General features: G+C 40.7%; 1 protein-coding gene across 3 annotated transcripts in view; it reads left to right on the top strand.

The window, feature by feature from the left end:
* dennd2da (DENN/MADD domain containing 2Da) overlaps positions 1-23,769 on the top strand; it is a 53,335-nt gene that overhangs the window by 21,554 nt on the left and 8,012 nt on the right. For 2 of the 3 annotated variants that reach the window (XM_071901040.2, XM_078288231.1), the window contains 7 exons: positions 3,669-3,716; positions 6,700-6,795; positions 10,193-10,362; positions 19,492-19,604; positions 19,689-19,758; positions 19,856-19,933; positions 22,552-22,692. In XM_071901040.2, coding sequence (XP_071757141.1) covers positions 3,669-3,716; positions 6,700-6,795; positions 10,193-10,362; positions 19,492-19,604; positions 19,689-19,758; positions 19,856-19,933; positions 22,552-22,692 — 716 coding nt within the window. The remainder of the gene's footprint in view (positions 1-3,668; positions 3,717-6,699; positions 6,796-10,192; positions 10,363-19,491; positions 19,605-19,688; positions 19,759-19,855; positions 19,934-22,551; positions 22,693-23,769) is intronic. The other variant, XM_078288232.1, reaches the window with a different exon arrangement.

The following is a 23,769-nucleotide window of genomic DNA, read 5'->3' as shown; positions in this document are numbered from 1 at the left end:
AACGTTACTTAAATGCCACAAGATGACGTCGCCTACCATTAAAGTTTGTAGGGCAGCGAAGACGAGTTACTGTCTGCAAATCCCCGTTACTAACTGCTGCTGGTCTGCTCTCTGTACATCTCCAAATTACAGACATGACACGATGCCCACATCAGGTGCATTAGAGATCGATTTAGATCCATTTCTATACACTGACCAACTTTTGATTTTGTGCCTCTGTATGGGAAACACTGCATCTCACAGTCAAAGACGCCCTCTAGAGGCCATCTGACGAAGTGCATCATCTCACTTAGCGTTACCTGACTGACTGACTGACTGACTGCCTGACCTGAATTTGCCTCGTGATGCCCTCGGCTGCGCCATGGGAAAAACAGGTGCATAAAAACAGATAAAATGAACCAACAGCAAAGATCATTAAAAGCAACACAAAGGAAAAAGGCCTGATTAAAAAGGAAAAGGTTATAAACAATGCATAAAAACAAAGAAATAAAACCAACACCAAAGTTAATGAAAGGCTCTGTTAAAAAGGAAGGTTTTTAGGCCGCTTTTAAAAGCATCAAGAGTCAGTGGTGCCCTCAGGTGGTCAGGTGGTTTGAGTTCATGTTTTACAGCAAACCAAAGATTGCAATGTCAACCACAAACCAAATATCCAGTAAATAGTTGTGTCCTAGAATGGCTTTTTAAGAGTTGTGTGAACAGTATTTTCTAATAGTATTTACCATCTGAAAGCTATAGAGAAGACACATGCTAAAATATCAAAATTATTAAATACTAACTATGACGAATTACATGTAGGGATATCAAGAGGTTGACCCCCCTCTTTCATGGTGGAGTCATCCTGCTACACTCAGTGGTGAGTCCTGTGGCCCCACTGATAACCTGCAGTGAAGTGCTGTGATAAGAGTCGATCAACCACTCTTTCTCATCGTAAAATGCAGATGCAAAACCCCAGCAAACCAAATCAAGCTCAGGTTGTGCCCATATGATCAAAGGACCTAAACCACAGTATTGTTGGGTCACAACCCTGTGCACCCCATGGGTCCAGATCCCCATTCCATGTGGTCTCACCTGACTGGAGAGTCACCAGGCGTAAATGTGCCTTGGCCTTGCACAGCACAGAAAACTTGTTTCCCGCTCTGTGCAAAACTCTCAAAATTGACCAAACACTTGACTTAAATGTAGCATTCTGCCAAGGACTCAATGGACAGTTGCATTCCGTGTTACATGTGTGTGTTTGATTACTTTACAAAGTGTAAAACATGCCTTTCTACACTAATGTAATTATCTCATTCTTAATGTAGCCTACATAGCTTTGCCATGTTTGGTGTCTAACAAATCAGTAATTTATTGTGGGTCACCAGGAATGTATTACTCTCTGTGTGTCCCAGATAAAACTTCTCCCTAAGCTCCTTCAAGGGTGTTCAAAGTAGGTTTATGAAGGACGAAGGGTCCCATCCGAAAATCTGATAACAAACAATCTCTCTACAAGATCAGCTGCCCGAGATGAACCTTCTCGTGTCAGTACAAAGACTTGTCACTCTGCTACCAAGAAGCTGAACAAGCTGAAGCCATGCTGGTTAGCCACTGTTCCTGCTAAGGTAACCAGACCCTACTCCCCAAGCCCCCTCCGCTCCAGCTGCTGTTGTGCTGGATGCCCTCAGCAGAGCCACCGGTTATACAGATACCAGTGATTCCCACACATAGGCTTTGCCTGGGTGGGCTAAAGGCTAATTTATACTTCTGCGTAGAGCTGTGCCGATTATGAAATATTAGCTGACAATTACTTGTCACACTAATAATCGCGATCAATGATTTAATTGCCCTTTTTTTTTTTTTTTACCAATATTATAGTATAAAGGCTCAGCTAAACTGGGTGCGTTTCTGTTCCATCTGTTCGTGTTGGAAGGGTACGCAGCTGTTTACTTCAATGCATCTGCTCAGCTGGCTGCGCAAACAGCAAGTTGCAAATCTGGAACGGAGCCGGATCAGAGCCATAGGCATGGCTTCTGTATTTGTCAGACTAGGCAGTGGTCTGTTGCGTATTTGAGCCATATAAATGGCAAGATTTTTCTTATTATAGTAATTTATCATCATGTCAGTAAACAAAATAGATACATAAACCAATGTCACTTAAATAAATGTTGGAGATGAGGTTATGGATAGCCACGGAGAAGCCTTCTACGTATTTGGCGACAGTAAGCATAGTACAAACATAGTACATTAATGTTCCTCATGGTCCTCATGTTTATAGATAAAAAACAGATGGTCGGACATGGTGATATGACAAAACAAACAAAATTTACTAAACAAAATGAAGCAAGTAACCACAGAGAGTGGCACGACGACAAAAGAAGCGCGCTATGACAACCTAAAATCATGCCATGCCCATAATGTTGTGGCTTACAACAAGCTGACTTATGCCCGCCCCACAGCACACTCAATACATTTCTGCACAACAAACATGCCTACATCCTCACCCTGGGCTTACAGGCTTCCTTCTCAAGCAGAGTACTGGCAATATTCCACAACATCGCTATGTAGGCTCCAGATAAACAAAAACATAACTGAAGTATACGTGAATATCAGCAACAGATGGGTAAATATGAGACTCAAAAACAACTATTTTTCATCATTTAAGCTATAGCATGTGTCTTTCGTCTTTTTTTTTCTGTGCACTGTGCGTGATATAATAAAGTGCACATAGCCTTTGTGTGGCCTATTATTTAAGGTTTAATAAAATAATTTGTTTGCATATTTTTTAATTGAATGAAATAACAATGTTTTGCACAATTTTAGGCAAACACCAAATCTTCACAGTGGGGAACGACCGCAAGAAAGAAGCGGACGTCGCACTTAAGTGCTTAGGTCGTTGCATTTCTGGAATGCCTAACCTCTGATAGCTAAAAGAACTTATTCCTTTAGATTAATTAATTGAATGTGCTAGTTTGAAATAGGCCTGGATCACAAATCAGCTCCGTTAGCAGAGCCTAAGTGGTCTCTTACCTTGGTTCTGTATCACAGAACCGAGGCCCAGGATACAGTGGTGCCCCGTAATGATGATGATTATGCTTTATCAAAAATATAATATTCCAAGCATGTTTAATTAAATCCTTCCCTTTTGCTGCAAGGCTGAGGTAAACAGTATTTTCTAGTAGTGTTTACCATCTGAAGGCTGAAGTGAATGTATTATGTAGTAGTAATTACATCTGAAAGCTTAGGTGAACAGCATTTCCTAGTAGTACTTACCATGTGAAAGCTGAGGTGAACAGTATTTTCTAGTACAGTAGTATTTGCCATCTGGAAGCAGAGGTGAACAGTATATTCAAATGCTGTAGGAAGCTTGTATCTACCGTCTTTCCAATATGCCATGAATGCAGCATCAGTACTTACATTCTTTTCTCAGAATCTGAAGCAAACAAATGAGTCAGACTGTTTGTACTACTACAATTGATTTAATATAGAACACCTGTGTTGTAAAAACTAACCCGCGTTGACCCGAGTTAACAGGAACAAATGTTGAGGGTAATAGTCAATGCAAATAGATACCTGAAAACATACTTCTTTGTTTTATGAGTAATGGATGTAAAACGATATAGAAAACATAGATTCTAAGGGAAAGAGGCTCTCAGAGCTGTTTTATTAATCTAACTTTTCTCTCCTTTGTCAAGGTGAGCAGCCGAAGAGGGACTTTGTCTGTGATGTTGGTGGGAAGGAGGGTAAGTAGGTGTAGGCTATTTGTGGGCTATTTGTGCCATCATATACTTCTTTCAACGTTGAGGCCAAATGTAATTTACATTTTCTCAAACATTTTCTCAAAACTTTGGTTATCCAAATATAGGTTTCAGAATTGGTAGTATCAATTTTTTTGGCATTTTCGCCAAGGAAAGATCGGGAGAGAGGGTGATGACATGCAACAAAGGTCCCAGGCCGAATTCAAACTCAGGATGTTATGCTTACATGGTATGCGCCTTAGACCACTGATCCACATTCTGTGTCCCCCCCTGCCCACATGGGTCCGATCTCCCTGGAGAGTGTCTGTCCAATCAGTTGTCAGAATTACATGTCAATATATGATGACATTACAGCTGGATACCATTACTAACTAGGCCTGTGCTGATATGAAAATCCCCACCCCCCACCCCCCAGTGCACTAGATATACTGTATATACCCTGTGACCCCAAAACCGTGATATAAACCGAACCGTGAGTTTTCTGAACCGTTACACCCCTGGTCTTATCACAATGTTAATTTGTGATCAAGGAAGAGCTTTGGTAATACTGTAAAGATGAGGGCCCAAGAATAATACTTCAGTCCAGGATATGTATAGATTATAGTTTGTTTACATACTCATATACCCCTCCCACACATTGGGCCTCATGCAAGAACCACTTGTACGAACAGATTCGTTCTTAAATTACTCGTACGACCGATTTAAGAGAACTTGCCGCATTCACCAATTTTCTCGTATTTAGAATTTTCTCTTAGGTACGAAGTACATTGCAGCTTTCTCCAAAACAACTGAAGTTGCCGGAGACCTGTCTTCAGTCGTCAAGAAATAACGGAAAATAACCATAAAATGGCTCCATGCAGCTCTTCCAGGATAATCAAAGTCTCCTGAAGTCAACAGATCCCAAAGTGACTTGAAAAGGCCGACATTTACACCATAATTTAGCTGAAATCGCCACTCTAGCTGTTCATTTTAAAATATGTCACGTTTGCGCGAACCCCGGCCTAAGTCTAGGTAGTCTTAGGCAAGGTACTGTAAGGACTGAGTAGTTACTAAGAAACTACTGGGAACAGTTTGCTTTAGTATACGGTGCTCACCTGGTGAAGTTACATGGTAGCTGCAGTGAAATAGCTGAAAATTTGACGTTTGAAAAGGAGCCACACGGATTCTTCTCTTAAAACTCATTAGTCCTGTAAGGACCGGGTAGGTACTGATAACTACATGATACCTTCTGTTAGGCATAGCTATAACTCTGATTACCTCTGAGGTTCTTCACTGGGAAATTATCCAAATGTCCTGTAAGGACTGGGTAGCAGTTGATAATTATAAGGTCGGTACTGATAATAATAAAAGAAACTGGATGATACCTCCTGGGAGATGTAACTGTAACTACTGTCTAACTCCGACTAATGCGCACTAACCACCAGGTAACTTCTGCAAGTTCTATTGATGGTACTCGCATTCGTCTTGCAATATCCGGCAGCTACCCTGTTCTTTCAGCACCGTATGTTAAAGTCGTACCAATATTCCTATAGGGAATTATAGTTTTGTTGTGATATTTATTTAGTATTAGTCTAAAATGTATAGGAATACTATAGTTGTTTTTAGTAAGGGGAACGCACAACAGACAACACTGCATTAACAGCACAAGTAATTTTTTCCCATTCCTTGGCTTTAGCAGGGCCTTTGATTCCACTATTGATGCTATTAAATATTATATGCTTTCGTTGATTTATTTCTGATAGTAAGACTTCAATCTCAGAGCTGGTAGAATTCTTCTTCTTAGTCTTCCGTGTCATTTTTAGGAATGAAGCTTCCCGACAAATGGGGCCGGACGCCTAACATTATATAGCATTATTGGGGCATCAATTATGCAAATTCACAATTCTCGTGAATGCGCGTTCATTTAGAACAGGTGCCATTCATCATGTTTACACAGGTAATTTACGGCAATTTTCTGAAGATACGAGCGTTTGGTGAATCTGACGTGGCATACGTACGAGTCCACCTCACGAAAAAAGTAATAGAAATTTAAGATAAGAATACAAAAATGTTCTTGCATGAGGCCCAATGTAATTTCTGTGCATGTGTTATGGGCCGTATAGGGTTTGAAGCCACGACGATCAGCCATCCTTTAGCCTATTGTTATTGATACCAATACTGAACTAGGTGTAAGCCTAAAGTGTAGATACTGGGTAATGTAGATGAGTATAGCCCTGATCAGTGTGGAGGGTGGTTCTGGGAGCCCAGAACTTGCTGTTGATCTGTAAATGTCAAACCAAGCATCTGTGATGGGAGAAACCCACTTGATAACCCCAATGACAAATCTGCTCTTAACACCCCACCCCACTCCCATTTTTTCTAACAGCCAAGCTAGGTTGTTGCAAGGTGCTCTCCCAAATAGCATGAGCACAGATCCTGTAAAGGTCCACTAATTGTACTTAAATACCACAAGGTAATAACATTACCCACCGTTAAAGTTTGTGGTTAGCAAAAGACGAGTTATGAAGTTTACAAATCCTGTTACTAACACAGGCAAGTTTGGAGCAGATTGTGGAATGTGAAGTTTCACTTTTGTTTTCACAATGAGAGACTCTGTGGGATTGAATACAAAGCTGCTGGTCTACTGGCCATCACCGAATGACAGACATGACATCAATTTCTATACATTGACCAACTTTTTATTTTGCCTATGTATGGGAAACACTGCATCTTGCAGCCAAAGACGCCCTCTACCCCAGGCTGTGCCGTGGGAAAAAGAAATGATGACGCGTTAATTGCATTAATGTTTTTTAACGTGTTAAATATTTCTAATTAATCGCAAAAATTCACACGTTAATTTTCACATCCCTATTTTTAAATCAGAGCTATTGTCATGGTTAACATAGATCTAGTATGATAAAATCACATCAGACCCTAATTGCTTAACCCTCACTTTCAATATTGAGAATCTGCTGATGTTCTCCAATAGGCACTGTCCCATCTGGTGAAGATGGCAGTGGAGAACGAGGGGCCCTCAAGAGGATTAGTGCCATGTGGTCTTCCTTCCGCCGAGGCAAAAGAGACCGTGAGTACTGCATTAAATTAGCAGATTACAGAAGGATCATTTACTGTTTTGTAAGTAATTTCTTGCTCCACATTTGATACTTCCTCTTTCTCACTAACAATTTCCTTATATTGACCTCTTTTTTCACACAGACCAAAGGAAATCATTGTCACTGAGGTGTAGTTTGTTTGTACTGAACTTTTTGTGTACTTCAAAAATTGTCATTATGAGCTGGTTTGGCACATGAAACAGTACATCAGCCAACTGCACCAGTGCTAAGCACATGAACTTGTATTCCATTAATGAGATAACATGATAAATACAATATGTTTGTTATAAACGGAGATAATTTGCCAGCTTGTACCCTTTCACACACAAATCACTACTGCTTTTGTTGCAAAGCAATGCAGGACACGCCCGAGCGTTTGTTTACACTGTTCAGCTGTTCAAGATGGCACAGAAGATGTTTCATTTTAATATCTTCTTTGTATGAAAGTGTTGTAAGGCAGTGGAAGCTATACTTACAGCTACTAGTAGCCTAATGCAGAGCAGTCTTGCAGTTCTGCAGGCCAGGAGAAGATGTCACGTAAAAAGGAGTCTTCAGCGGCACCAGGATCTATAGGCACGGACTAGTCCAAGCCATGGAAGGTTAGCCTCTCAGCTAGTAAGCCAGTAAACATACGTGATAGCGTATCGTAGTTTCTGACTGGTTATCTTCACGATGTAATGTAACACATCATAACAACGTGCACCGTATATTGCGTAAGAAAGCCGGCTTTTTAAAGTTCTCCTTTCACACAGCACAGAAAGCCGCTCTGAATTGGCTTCATGACGGTCGGAAGGCAGCTTATTGGTTTCTGAAAAATGCTGCTGTGACTTTCACACACAGCTCAAAGCTGCCAATTAAAAAACAAAGCACCATGGCTATTTTCATTTGGGGCTTATCTCTCATGGTCTGAGACCATATGACCCTGCAGCATGGCGTAATGACTGTGTGTGTTACACACGTTTAACCTGTCTGCACATATTGAATTAGCATGCCATTGTAGTATGCCGTCTTGTGGTTAAAAGTCGATATTACCGGTTTTGGTAGATATTTTCATGGATACCGGACCGCGTTTGAAATTCTCACATCCGCCCACGCCTAATGAGTGCAGTGCAAAGACTGGCATATTATATCGCGGATTATAAAAATCTGCGATATATTGAAAATTAGTACCCCACACACACACACATACACACCCTGGTCTGCTGCCACAGGTACATTGTCAACCTGTGGGAAACACTGTTAAATTAAGATGTTATTTCAAAGATAATTAAGATTGACTTATTTTACCATGTAAGTGCAGCTAAGCAATTAAAATAGTGTAACTCCAGTACTGTCAAGACGTGTAAGAGAAGAGAAAACAGAATAGAGAATAGAGGATGTGTCAGTGAATGACTGAGTTTGTGTCTTAGTAATGTACCACACAAAACCTGCTCAGTCAGCCTCCTCCTTTTATTTCAAAGGAGCAAAGAAAGACACTGGAAGAGACCCATAATGTCTCCACTAAAGCATGTAGGGAAAGTGCAGTGGTTTCCTGTAACAAAAGACTGCTCTGTGTTTGTCTTTGGTGTTGGCTATAGTTGAGCAGGTCCTCTGTTAAAGGTACACAATGTTGCCCGACTAAAAACAGTTAGGGTAAACAGTTGGGCTCATGACTGAGACTGATTGAGGAAGGTAAAGAAACTGGATTGTATTTTGAAATCCTACAAAAAACAGACTCCCAACTCATGGAAAGATGTTTTATAATATATAGGCTAAGTTGCTTATACAGAGAAGACGGTAAACATTCACACGGTATCCATGATCCTTAAACAGTCTGCAAAAGTCCTAAAATAATTATCTAAATTTAAGGGTTTAAAAGTATTTTTTGATTATTAAAGCTTAGCTATGAATTTCCCACAATCTTCCAATAATACAATGAATTTTCCCACAATCCTTCATATGAGGAATCATGTAATTGGTCATTAGGCTGTTAGTTTACAGTTGGCCATGCTGACGATGCTACAACACACAAGTCCTTTCGGTGAGCTATTAATCTCGAGCCTTTCAACATTCCAAGGTAAATGGGAGCGGGGTGCATTTTATTGTTAAAGTCAATGATGTTACTGTCAGTTATTTGTCAGTGCATCACAGTTGCTACTGAGACAGAATTTAAACGTTACTGTTGGTTTCAAATTGACAGAATTTACCATTGAGGTCAATGTCAACCTCACACTGTCAACCCATTGTTTGTCTTAACCCAGAGATGTGCAAAGTAGTTCCGTTTCAATGCATGTGGTGTCATAGCCTAGTTCATGTTACCGTGGCAAATGGGGAAATCCAACTAATAGGCATAACTTTATAGCAGGAGCTAGGTGTATGTAGCCTGGTAAAACCATGCATATTCTTGGGCTCAGTTCCGCCACACAAATATGTCTGGCCCCGGCACATTGGAAACAATTTTGGCTAGGGTGTGGCCTTGTTGAGCAGATTAAAGAACTATATGACACAATGAATGGATGCCCCTACATATGCTATAATGCAGGGGTCGGCAAGTAAGTTTGGCCTCGGGCCAATTTTTTCTAGATTATTAGATGGCGGGCCAGAACATAACTAGAAGCAAAAGCTCAATTTAAGACATTGGATTTAAAAAGTTGCCCGTGTTATCAGTAGGCTATTATGAGGTGTGTGTGTCAATGGGAGTCAAGGGATAGTGATTGGAATCTCCGATTGGATTATGTTTTTGGTTTTTTTTTACTTGGAAAATTATCAAGTTATACAATATTTTGGTCCCTGCATTCTCCTCCATGAATGCAATCAAGACAAAAACATGGATAATTGCCTGCACATCAAACTAACGTCAGTCTCATCGGATATCCAGAAAATTGTGACCGCCGGGAGATGCAATTTTTCACATTAACACTACACGGCCCATAGGCAACGCCAGTGGGCGTTGTGAATTTATTTGTAATTTATTTTTCTCCTCCTTTAATAACGTTTGCTGAAAATACAGACTGCAAAGCATAATGTGGTTTTGTAAGTAATATAGACCTGTAATGTAATGCCTATAGGTTGTAGGCTAATAGAAATTATGTGACATCTCTATGTGAGCATTTCCCTCCTTTCATTCAAATTTCAGCCATGATTCTCATTTCTAACATTTTCACACGCATTAGATGGTGGCCCAGCTGTAGTGGAAACCAGACTGTTCACCCCTTTAGATAATCAGCATTAACAAGTAAGAAAGAAAGAACATTTTAAGGTCATGGAAGCACTCTGACTTAGTTATGGAAAGTCATTGAAAAGTTATGGAATTTTACTTTAGGGACACAGTGGTAACCCTGTATTATGAAGCTATATTATAACACAGTATATTACTATGTGTCTGTGTAGGAGTGAAAGACCTTGCACCTCCAGAGCCACTGGGCCCAGTGGTGGACAACGCAGCCAGGCAGCAACGCTACGCCAGTGGCCAGTACTTCTTTGAGTACCTAGTGGTGGTTAGCCTCAAGAAGTCCAAGGAGGGCAACTACCAGCCTCAGATCACCTACCAGTTCCCCAAGGTCAGTTTTATGGTGAGCCTAAAAGGCACATAGTTCAATCCGACCAGGATTTCTTGTTTCAAGTTTGCTAGCACAAATTTGGTGGCCGGGAGCTTAGCAATTTAGTCATGAGGAAAAAGTATGGGATTATACTGGACGTGTATTGGGAATATCATTATCTGCTAGAAGTGCTAACCAGCTGGTTAGCAAGCTTTTTATTTCTCCTCACAAAAAGCGCTCCAGGTAGGGCACAGCCTAAGATTACAAACTGATTTATGATCCAAGTTCCTTATCCATGTCTTGCGACAATATCAAGTGACTTAATCTCCATTCAAATTGACAGAAGGAAAGGTAGGCTGTAAAATAAATCTTTAGAGCACATGGCACATATCAGCATATTGTTTGCACTGCCTCTATGCACTGCTTCGCGGCACCTATGTCCTGTCGGACTAGAACTTAGCTTTAGGGCACTTACTCTCGTTGTTCTCTCTTGACTAGATCCTTGCTTGTGTTGTATTAAATCTCATGTGTACGTCGCTTTGGATAAAAGCGTCTGCCAAATGGGAAATTCTAATTGTTGTAATTGTTTGAATAAATTCACATTGGTTATACAATAATAAAAAAAAATTAAAAAAAAACATTATTATTTTATATATATATATATATATATACATATATATATATATATATGTATATGTTTATGTTTTGATAACGCTAGCCATTTGATTATTGTATGCACTTCGTATTAATTTATTTTTTAGCTCCGACCAGCAACTAATATAGGTAATAATATAATATAGGTCAGTCTGTCTATCGGTCTGCCTGCCACGTCACTTTCAGTTTAGCTTGGTTGGTAAAGTATACATCATGTTTGCCACGCTAGAGATCTTGGGTTCAAATCCCAGGTGAGTCAATGAGCACGTTTACATGCACACTAAACACTTTTCATTTAAATGTGGTGTTTATTTCAATGGAAAAATAAAGAGAATGAATGTAACCTGCTGTGTGTTCCATAGGCAGTAAAATCACAAAAACATGTAATACAAACTTTTGGGGTTGTAATGTTTTAAAAGACATGCCCAAACAAAACAAATGCATTATTTTTGCAACGAAACGTATTATACAGAGTAATTAATTGCAATGGTTAAAATGGAACCGTTCAAAGGGTTCTTGGCAGTAATGGATAGAGGTAGACCCTCCATCCTCTTACAAGTCCACTGTGTGGGAATATTTTGGTTTTCCCATCACAGCAACACGATTGTTAATCCTAGACTGACTCAAGAGGAAAACATGTTCATCCAGTGTCAGGTCTTTTTTATTTTAAACTGAGAAATTTACTGAAGTATATTATTATTATTATTCGTCAACAAACTAAAACTACAAATCATTTTGGTCTGAATCTTCCTCCATCTCCTCCCTCTATAAAGCCCCAGAGTCGGTGGTTGTTATAGAAGAAGACCACTAGGGCTGTGGCGATTATGAAATTTTAGCTGATGACTATTGGTCACACAAATAATCGCAATCAACGATTTAATCGCCCTTTTATTTAACAGTATTACAGTATAACGGCTCAGCTAAACGGGTATGTTTCTGTTTCGTCTATTTGAATCGGAAGGGTACGCAGCTATTTACTTCAATGCAGCTGCTCAGCTGGCTGCGCAAGCTGCCAATCTGGAATGGAGCTGGATCAGAGCCATAGGCATGGCTTCTATATTTGTCAGACTATGCAGCGGTCTGTTGCGTATTTGAGCCATATAAATGACATGATTTTGCTGTACAGACCCACAGCGCGTGTGTTCAATTCAATTCACTGCACTGAAGCATTGCAACATAGTTATCGGTTAAATAATTCCACTAATGTCACTACCATACTATACCATAGGTAATAACGTTACCTAATGTTAAAGTTTATAGGGCAACGGAAGATGTGGATGTATGTAAATTAGCGGCAGAGAGTGGGGCTCAGTGTGAAGCAATACTCAGCTAGTGCGACACATTTATCGGTTAAATGACCTATTCCACCAACATCACATACCACAGGTAATAATGTTACCTACCGTTAAGGTTTGCAGGACAGCAGAAGATGTGGATGTCTGTAAATTGACGGCGAAGAGTGTTGCTCAATGTGTGAGATCCAATATGGCATTATCAGTGTGACTCAATGTGGCATTTAGCCCATAGATGAAAGGCCATCTCTTTTATTATTATTATTTTTTTATTATTAAACCTTTATTTAGACAGGTAATCTCACTGAGACACGGGGTCTCATTCACAAGAGAGACCTGGTCGGGCAACAGCAGCAGTACAACACAAAGTTACAGACAGACAGGACATTCAATACAGAGACAAGATAAAACGCAATCATAAAGGTGATAAGTGCAAAAGTGCCAAAGTGGTAGCCAGATTTTAGGACTATGTACAAGAGCAAACCCCCACAGACGCTCTCTCCATATTTCTTAGAAGTAGTTTAAAATCCCCTAGGGGAATCAAGCTGGACAGCTTCAGTTCCTGCTGTAGCGTGTTCCAGGTTGAGGGGGCAGAGTAGGAGAAGGCCTTTCTACCAAATCCAGTACGGACTGAGGGGATGGAGAGAGTGATGAAGCCCTGGGAGCGCAGGCTATAGCAGCACTGTTTACGTGGCATACAAGTGGATAAATAAATGGGCAGCAGTCCAAGAATGGATTTATATATGAAGTTATACCAATGCAAGGCTCTGCGCATGAATAATGATGACCAGTTGACTAAAGAATACAGAGTGCAATGGTGTGTGAGGGGTTTACAATCGGTTATGAATCTCAGAGCTCCGTGATAGACAGCGTCCAACAGATGAAGAGAGTGAGCTGAGGCATTCATATACAAAACATCCCCATAGTCCAGGAGAGGCAAGAAAGTAGCAGCAACAAGCCGTTTCTTAGCATTAAAGGAGAAACAGGATTTGTTCCTAAAAAAGAAGCCCAATCTTAATTTCAATTTCCTTAAAAGATGATCAATATGAGATTTAAAAGAAAGGCTTTCATCAATTGTGAAGCCTAAATATTTATAGGTGGTCACAGTCTCAATAGGGGTACCTTGTACAGACATGATACAGGGAAGAACAGCTGGCACCATCTTTTTGTTAGAAAAGAACATGGCCTTGGTTTTGTCTGTATTTAACACCAGTCTGAGGAGGAACAGGTGCGACTGAATAGTGTCAAATGCAGACTGCAGACATTCAAATGCCAGGGCAACAGTGCTTGCACAACAATATACAATAGTGTCATCAGCATAGAGATGTACAGATGCATTAATATTTTGACCCACATCATTTACATAAGTAGTGAAAAGGGTGGGTCCTAGAACTGAACCTTGTGGCACACCTTTGGTGACATTAAGAAAGCTGGAAGAAAGACCACTAAACTGCACACATTGCTTACGGTTGGAAAGGTAAGTTGAGAACCAACCAACAGTTTGGTCTGACAGACCTATAGCTGATAATCTCTGGCATAAAATGCCATGGTCAATGGTGTCAAATGCTTTGGACAAATCAATAAAAAGAGCAGTACAATAGTTGTTGGCGTCCAAGGCTTCCACAATATCATTTACGACTTTCATGGCAGCAGTTACTGTACTGTGCTGCTTCCTAAAGCCAGACTGGAGAGGAGATAAAATGTTGTTCAAGCACATGTATTCCTTGATCTGGTCATTCACCAGCCTTTCAAGGACCTTAGCTAAGCTAGAAAGCTTGGAAATGGGTCTGTAGTTATTCAACACCGTATCACCACCTTTCAATAATGGGAGAACATAGGCAGTTTTCCAAACATCAGGAATGACATTGCTTTGTATAGAGAGATTAAAAACATGCGACACTGGTTCAGCTATAATATCTGCAGCTAGGCGTAAGAAGTAAGGGGGGAGATTGTCAGGGCCTGCCGATTTCCTAGGGTCTAGGTCCTTTAAGGCCTTACAAACCTCCCTAACAGAGAAAGGGGTGAAGGAGAAGGTGTGGCTATTGGAGGCATGACTGGCAGGGGGGGAGAAAGTGGGTGATTTGCCATCAGATAATGTGCCAAACAAAGAGCTGGAGGCTATAAAATGTTTGTTGAAACAATTAAGCATCTCAGATTTATTTGACACAGGGATGGAATCAACAACAATATTAGGAGGCAACTCTGAAGAGCAAGAGTTGGCAGAGAGAGATTTTATGGTTTGCCAAAATCTCCTAGGATCATTTAGACTGTCTGTAGTCTGTGATAAATAATAATCGCTTTTGGCTTTTTTAATGGCAGCAGTGCAACGATTACGTAGTTGACGGAAATGTAGCCAGTCAGCCTCAGAGCCCGACTTCCTCGCGTCGGCCCAAAGCTGATTACTCTTATGTAAGAGGCCTGCCAGCTCAGAAGTGAACCAGGGGCTATCACGGCCCTTCACCCTGAACCGGCGAATAGGAGCATGTTTGTTCATAAAATAACTAAAACTGTCATAAAAATATTTCCAAGCAAGGTTAACATCACCAATCAATAAAATAAGGTCCCATTTAAAAAGAAATAAATCATGAAGGAAGGCTTGCTCAATAAAGTGCTTAAGATTTCTTTTCTGAACAACACGGGGCTTAGTACGGGGAATTTTGGTGTCCCTAATAGCACCAACCACACAGTGATCGCTTAGATCATTAGCAAAGACCCCTGTTGCAGAATATTTATGTGGCATATTGGTAATTAAGAGATCGATAAGGGATGATTTGTCTAGACATCTGGGGTTAAGACGTGTGGGGCTTTCAATGACTTGCGTAAAGTTAAAAGACAAACATTGAGCTTTGAAATCATCAGACGCTGGTGAAAGCCAATCCCAATTAAAATCACCTACCAGGATGATTTCCTTAAAATGTAATTGAGATAAGAGCTGCATTAAAGAGGGTAATGTATCAGTGGTAGCAGAAGGGGGCCTATAGCAACCAACAACAGTTAAAGACTCTTAGTCAAAGACGCCCTCTAGAGGCCATCTCATGAAGTGACATCTCACTAAGGCTACGTTCAGACTGCAGGCAAAAGTGGCCCAAATCTGATTTTTTCGCTCATATGTGACTCAGATCTGTTTTTTTCATAACATTGTGAACAGCACAAATCACATGGAATCTGATCTTTTCAATTCTGATTTGGGCCACTTTCATATGTGGTCCTAAATCAGATACTGGTCTGATTTTTTGCAATGCGACCTCAGTCTGAACAGTCATATCGGAACTTTTACGTCACTCTAGATCGACATTCGTCACAATTCTGCGCTGGCGGGAGTCACGTCACGATCCCACCACTCCTGGCTCCGACTCCGCATCCACACACACCTCTGTACAGAAGTAGCAGCCATTGCTCCACAAAAAGCCATAATTAAAAATGTGGCTCTCTTTCTCCTCATCCTCATCCTCGTCCTCGTTGTCATCTGCTCACGAATCCGCTGGCTTCCACTGCACATCAACTTATAAATGAAACCGTAAATGATGACTTCAGTGGCCTCCATGTTTACTTCCGTACGACAGCGTGCTGCGTGTGACGTCTTTGTTATTGTTCTTTTGCGCATGCGGGTCAGTTCAGGACCGTGACCAGTTCGCACTGGAATCTGATATTGGCCACATTTAAAAAATAATGTGAACAGCCAAACAAAAAAATCGGATCTGAGCAATAAATCCGAATTGAGCACTAAGGCTTGCAGTGTGAACGTAGCCTAAGGGACTGTTCGTTATTTATGAGAGGGGAGGGGGTGGTGCAAAACGGGGGATGCACGTCAAATAATTTTTTAAGCACTGGGGAGGGACTTATGTTTTTTATTTTGGCTTAGGGGAGGGACATACAACTTTAAATGGTTGTATTTTGTATTTATTTTAAATACGTTTTTTCTTTTCAAAATATGTGTTTTACCGCTGTATGGTGACGGGACTCACTAAACTTGGTATCTCCCACCCCTACCTTAACCTCATTGGACCTCACGCCCGACTCATCAGCAGTACGGAGATGTGCTCCCGGTGGACAGCCACAACACCCACATGGGTTTGCGTCGTGTCCGGGCTCATATTCTTCACAGTCCCTACAGGAAAGACACCGGCTTCATGTATAAACGTTGTGCACGTACAAAAAGGTTGTGTACGCTGGTTTTCACGCACACGTCGGAATGTATAAAAATGAACTTGACGTGAGAATGTGCGGGCCGTCCCGCAAACTTTAGACCATGCGTCCGCACATTTGTCTGGCTTTGTCAGTTGGCGACGCCAAACTACGAAGTAGTGAAACTCTCCAAATGTTTCAAAATAACGTTTTCACTCAATTAACTGTGCTATGTCTATGAAGTAGTCTATGAAAAACCATAATTATTATTATTATTATACTGATACACCATAATAGTTTGGTTATTTATGTGGATAATGTTTAACATTAGAAAGGCCAAAACCCATCTGGCATTGTTATTTTTAATTTTTAGTTCCTCCAACACTGGAGGAAAATTGTATTTTTTCCTCCCTCCATGACTTTTCCTAAATATGAGGGTTTTAAATGAATGAAAAAAGCCACTTAGGAAATAGATACAGGCACTCTCCGCTATATCGCCGCGTTGGTTTGTGTGAATGCGCGTCTCTCTCTCTCCTCCAGCTCGCTTCAAGTAGGTCTGACTTATTGAGCGCAATGAAAACCTAGTCAAACTAATTTCCCACCCACAGATGACATCAGGCCTTACTCACAGTGCCAAAACCAAGATCGCCAGTAAACTGGACAGTTTTCTTTGTTTATGTGACATGGAGATGTTAACGCACGTCAGGGACTGTACAGTTGCCGAGGTGCACAGAGATCCATGGCGCACAAGAGGCGAGGCGCACAGATCCATCTCTCCTGGGAAGAAAACGCAGTGTCGGGTGGGCAGATGCACTCTGAATAAGTCCTGGAACAGCTGTGTGATGTCCAAACGATTTGTGTGTAGTACCTGCTCACACAAACCACCGAAGCTGTGCGCTGACTGCGGGACTGAACGGTAAGAAAGGAAAGGCCACCCGTGCGTAAAACTAAAAAAAAAAAAAGTAGTGTAGAAAAAAATGCCACAAATTAGCATATTTGGAGCGGCAGCACTGCGAACACTGGACATGTCACATTATATGGTTTTGTTTTTAATCTTTGAATCAGTTCAATTGTGCAGTTTTACCTTTATTTACAACACTGCATGCGTAAAAGCACATTGGACATATACACATAGGGAAGCACTGAACAGGCACATTCACCATCGTTTTTGACAAGAAGGTGACAAGAGGGGCGTATTTATAGTCATTTGCATAGTTAATTCTGGGAGGAGACAATGCGGGGTGAGAGGCTCGTGCATGTGCGCTCAATTTCACGTTGATTGGGATGTATAAAGGAAAGGTGCGCAGGACCTGTGCGTACGTACTTTTCAAGTTTTGTGAGTACACCATCTTTCAGTATGAAATCTACGCAGTCTTTTATACATGAGGAAATTCCACGTTTATCTTTCATTGCGTTTCAGATTCTCAGCAGCTGTCATACCCAGAGTGCACGTTGGCTACTTTGGCGGTGCGTTCACATTCATTGTGAACGCACGCGCACTGCGAGGGGAACCGTCAGGGCCTATTAAATTCTAAAAAATAATATTTAAAAAGTCATCAGTGCTAATTTTATTTTATCAATTCAGAATTTGACAATCAACATATGGTTGGAAAAGGTCAGCCTTTGCTTTTTATTTTCTCCAATACTACCTACCTTTGGTGTGAATATAATAAAATATGGTTATTTATGGTGGAGGGAGGGTCATGCATTTTCCCCCAGTCACTCCCCCAGGCTCAAGGAAAAATATTTGTAGCTCCGGGGAGGGTCAAGATAAAAAAAAAAAACGAAGTCACACCCTAGCCACCCCCCCCCCCTCTCATAAATAACAAACAGTCCCTAAGCATTACCTACTGACTGACTGACTGACTGCCTGACCTGAATTTGCCTCGTGATGTCCTTGGCGTGCAAAGACAGATGGTCGGACATGATGATATGACAAAACAAACAAAATTAACTAAACAAAATGTAAGTAAGTAACCGCACAGAGCATGGTACGAAGACAGAAGTGTGTTGGACAACCACGCTATGACAACCTAAAATCACGCCGTGCTCATGATGTTCGGACTTACCCCACAGCACACTCAATACATTTCTGCACAACAAAAATGCCTACATCCTCACCCGGGGGCGGATGGGGGCATATTGTGTAAAAAAGGATTTCCCTTGCCTCTTAGATTATAAAGGAGTTGGATGTGCTATCTAAACATCGTGACAGTATCAAAACACACGGTAGCCAACTAAATCCACACATGCATATTAGAAAACTGAGCCTCTAAACGAGCCGTTTGGACTTCTGTAATTTTGTGGCGTCACAAAAGTTCGCTCATTATCATTTTTGTAAGAAATAATAGGCAAACAAAGTGTTTTTTTCAAAGCAGTTGAGCAGTTGTCATTGTTAATATTAATGAGCCTTAAAGACACGGCGACAGAAACAGCCTGTTCTTGGTAAGGCTCAGAGAGATGCTGGAAAATGAATGTGGAAAAATGGATTGAGAGTGTTTTTGGTACATGACACCAGACAAACAGCTTTGAATGGACCTCAAGACATACAATAAAACACTGGAAAGTGTAGAATATGGGGCCTTTACTTAAAAGCTTGTTAGAGTAGTGAATGACATTTGGAAGACAGGTACACACTTGGGTTTATTTATGTGGGTTTATTTATTTAAGAGAAAACTAAAAATAAAGCGTAACTATGAGGCAGTTTATGGAATCGGGCGATTATAGAAAATAATCCTCTATATTCCATATAATCGGGATCACGCAATTATACAATCATCGGCACAGCCCTAAAGACCACGGTAGAAATAGTTTGTTGAAACAGGGTTTGTTTGGACCATTTTATGGCAAAAAGTGTTATGATTGGCCAAAATTACAGGCGCTCTGTTGATTTGTCCATTTCACATGAAATTTTTTTTTTAATAATTTATGTTAATTATTGCAACGGCAAATCCTGGAGTGTCTGAAGACCACCACAAAAAGAGGTTCTTCTTACTCTGTGTTTAAAAAAAAAATATCTTTTTTAAGAATAGAGATAAAGTGTGTGTGTGTGTGTGTGTGTGTGTGTGTGTGCACTCAGAGAGATGGGATGGTGAAGTTTCAGAGGGAGGAGGAGGAGAAGACACTCAAGGCGATCACTCTGTTTTGTTTCCCTGAGGGCATCAACTGGGCTCCGTTGATAGAATACCACAGGTAGCATTACACCCATGAGAGTAACTTTGGCACTCTTAATCTTTGACACAAACAATAATGGTTCATTATACATCATATTTCCAGTGAGACCTTCTCCTTTGTCTTGACTGAGATTGACGGCAGCAGAAGAAATGGATACTGTAGGAGGTTACTGGTCAGTATGTGGACTGAAGATTTGTTGTACTGGGTGTTATCATTTAGGATTCATTTTTATAATAATCACCTCTCCTTTTCCTCTTTCCGATCTGCAGCCCAATGGGAATGGAGCTCGTCCACCCGAAGCCTACTGTATCATCAGCAGACTTGCTTGTTTTGGCCTCTTCTCCAAGGTGAGAGAAAGATCAAGAGTGATTTAAACTGAACATCTCTTTAAGCTGAAATGTGTTTAAGTGTCTTCTAACTTTTAAGTGTTTTGTTTGGATAAAACTTCTTACCCTAGCTGCAGGGTAAGAAGGGCAAGCAGGGACTCTTTCCCACAGTGAGTCCAGGGAGTCTCGTAGAATGGGTTGCCAGATTAGTACTGCTACCTGGATATTTCACTGCTGCTCGGGAAGTAACATGTTTTATAAAAGCCAAAATGGGTCTATACTTGCGATTTAAAGGTGATTGGTGCATTGTATATTTGCTCTCCATCAGTCAACATTCTTGACAAAACAACAGGCATATTGGGCAGAGGAGCACAGAGAAGTTTGTTGTCTTTGAGCGAGGCGCAGGGGAACACTTGACACGAACCCTCACTGGGCTTACAACAATGGAAGAAATGAGCTTATGGATTCAGAGTAAATGACATCATTAAGTGCTAAAATAAAAGCAAGATACACCTGTCAAATTGGGCTTTTTTCGATTCACCCGTGATTCCCTCCCAGCTTTGGCCCTACTCAAGCTATTTCAATCAATTCAGCCATGTTTTAGACATTAAGTCCGGCACATCGATTGGAATTGGTGAATCGTTACACCCCTAGTCCTTAGTAACAGCAAGAGCAAGAGCAAGAGCTCAAAGGGCGCTAGGACCGTTACATCATTCTAGTTGCTGCAACTATCTAATTAGCATTGGCTGGCTAACCTGAAGTAACAAAGGGGATAACGTAGTTAAAAATAAAAATGGTCAAGAGAAAGTTAGCGATTGGCCTGCTTGCTCTTGAAGAAGACGATGAGGAGCCCATTGTGAAATAGAGGATGTAGCTAAAGTTAACTTGACTCACCAGGAAACTGTAAGAGACTTCTTAGTAAGTGTTGTAGTCATGACCGTCTCAGTCAAGACCAAGAAAAGACCAAGACCCATACCGACCATGACCAAGACAAGACCAAGACTTTTTATGGTCAAGACCAAGACAAGACCGAGACTGAAAGAGTATGAGACCAAGATCAAGATCAAGACCGCTCGCAATTTACAATTGTAAATGTAACACCAGGCCATCCTATGTAGCTCTAAACACCAGACCCAAGCCAAAATGCAGGAAAAAAACGCCTAAAATAACATACCCAAAATGTATCAGGAATAGCTTCTCAACCATAAGGCCTATATGCATGGTTCTGGTCTCCTTTGATAGGTAAGAAGCTAAGGAATATGAATCCATTGTAAGTAAACCTTTATCTATTACCATTCCAGAGTAAATGGAGATGCAATAAAGGAAAAAATAAGATTTTTATCCTCACCTAGTATGTATCTAAATTTATCACCATTATAACCAAGATCCCATGGATAATGATGCAACTGAATGTGTTCTCCTACTCCTTGACTACAACTGTAACTTTAAATTTGATTAAAATACAATAAAATACAACATTTATGATACAATTTAGAAAGATATATCCAGGTGGTCTCCATGCTTTGGCCATTTCAACGTTCCGTTCTCATTCCCAACCCCATCCTATGTTGACTCTTTGTCAAATCCCTTGGCGTCACGATAGCAACGCAAAAGGTACCCTTTCGCATCTGTATAGGATGCACCGGGTGTTCAATAGACTCCATGGTAAAACCTCTTGAGGCAGTATTGGACGCCTACAACTTTTTCTCCTAGACCACGGAACACATAGTCTAGCCTACATTTTCTGTCCAAATAAGGGATTCCAGTTTGCTGCATTTCTTTGCTTGAGCTCTTTGGTGCTAATATTGATTTTTTTTAAATTGGTTAGTATGGTTGTAGATCAATTTCGAGGCCAAATGAAGAAAAAAAAATAAAAAATTGCTTGCATTTTAGTGTTTGATGTCACCTGCTAGATAAATAAATAAATTTGGCTCATAACCTATACAGCAAGTTATCAGCAAGTTGAACAGTATGGCCACTATTAACCAATGAACTTGAAAACGGGCGTGGCTTAACACAAAAATGGCCATAACTCTACACCTCTTGGTCCAGTTATCACAAAACTTGGTAGATGCTTTAAGGGAAGTAGTTAGACCATGCCATCAAAACTTCATGGAAATTGGCCGATAGAGTGCACAACAAATGCTAAATATGGGTGTGGCCTAACACAAATTGATTATAACTCAAAATATGTGTGTTCATTCATCACTAAATATGTTTCATAAAGCTGTTGAAGTATTCTAAAATCAATCAATAGTCGGCGCCAGAAATGCCAGAAAAGTGCGAGGGCCTGGCATAAATTTTCGCAAATTCCGGTGAGATGGTAAGTGACACGACATGGAATTTTTCCCCAACAATATGAAGTTGTGTGCAAATGTTGCACAACAAACATTACCCCAATTGGCCTGATGGGGGTGCTATAATGAATGATCAAAATGTCCAACTTTGAAAGGCCGTAACTCCTACACCGTGAATTACAAACCAGGAAGGAAGAACATGTTTAGGACATGGAAGCGTTCTGACTGGAATGTCATGGAAATTAATGGAATATGGAACCCTATGTTGCAGAAATATTTGGGATATATTGGTATTTATTGGTACTGTATCACAAGATGCTCTCTGCTCCTCTGTCTCTGCAGATTTTTGATGAGGTAGAGAAGCGGCGGCAGATCTCCATGGCCATGATCTACCCATTCATGCAGAAGCTGAGGGAGGCCCCATTCCCAGCTCCAGGAAACACTGTTGAGATTAAGAGCTTCATCCCTGAGTCTGGCACTGAGGTCAGACTGATCCTCATTCTTCCACCAAAACCCCTTGCGCTGAACAGACCAGTCAAAGTTTAATTGATCATATATATTCCAAATAGCCTGATGTTCAGACTGAATGGCCATTTCGTTACCACTCCATTATTTAGCCTCCTCATTATTGAGCCTCATTATTAGCCGTTTTGTGTGTGTGTGTGTGTGTGTGTGTGTGTGTGGAGGGGGGGGGGGTTGATTTTCCCCTAACCAATCACCAGTGACTGACGTTTCCGGCCACTCTGACATTATTTTCAGTGACACTGATGCTGGGCGTATTCACTAACTTCACCAAGGATGTCGGTCAATTTTGACAAAAATATCATCTTTACAATGACAATATGTTGGTTATTCTGCCAAGATGCCACTGAAAAAATGTTGCATGAACGGTTGAAACTTTAGTCCCACCCGCAAAGGCACTGATTGGCTCGATTGTTTCTCCTATTTCCAAAAAAGCATTAATTCATGTTTCCTTAAAAGAACCTACTGTATCTCCATATAACTTAAATCAGTTGATTGATTAATTGATTGTTTGATTGTTTGATTGATTAAATTTATTTAATAATCAATAAGAATGTACAGGAGGATGCTTCGTTTAAAAAGGACTAGGGCTGGGAATAGATGAAAAAAAATTAACCAATTAATCGCACAATTTTCTGTGATTAATCCGGATTACGACTGAAGATTGTAATAATAGATAGACCTCCACCATGTCTGACAACACCCCGCAAGGAAGTTATGCACCTTTTGGTAATATGCCATGCCCACCACCATGCCCTTTTGGCCAATTGACATGAAAAGTTAATCAGTTCTTCCTTGGTCCATAACCAACCTTCATACCAAGTTTTGTGCAAATCTGTGCCCAACTGCTTGAGATATCCTGCTAAAAGGACGGACGGACAGACGGACAAACACACAGACATGGGTGAAAACATTACCTCCTTGGCAGAGGTAATCAACAGAAAGGGAGTACATTTGAAATTAAATACTATTGTTTAATGGCGTCTTTTTAACTGAAAACACAGACCCTCCCCTGTGAACTACAGATCAGTAATTTCC

Source organism: Centroberyx gerrardi, chromosome 14 (genome assembly GCF_048128805.1).
Source record: "Centroberyx gerrardi isolate f3 chromosome 14, fCenGer3.hap1.cur.20231027, whole genome shotgun sequence".
In the NCBI taxonomy this organism is placed as follows: Eukaryota; Metazoa; Chordata; class Actinopteri; order Beryciformes; family Berycidae; genus Centroberyx; species Centroberyx gerrardi.
Note: the sequence above shows the minus strand (reverse complement) of the source record. Positions and strands in the feature narration are given on the sequence as shown.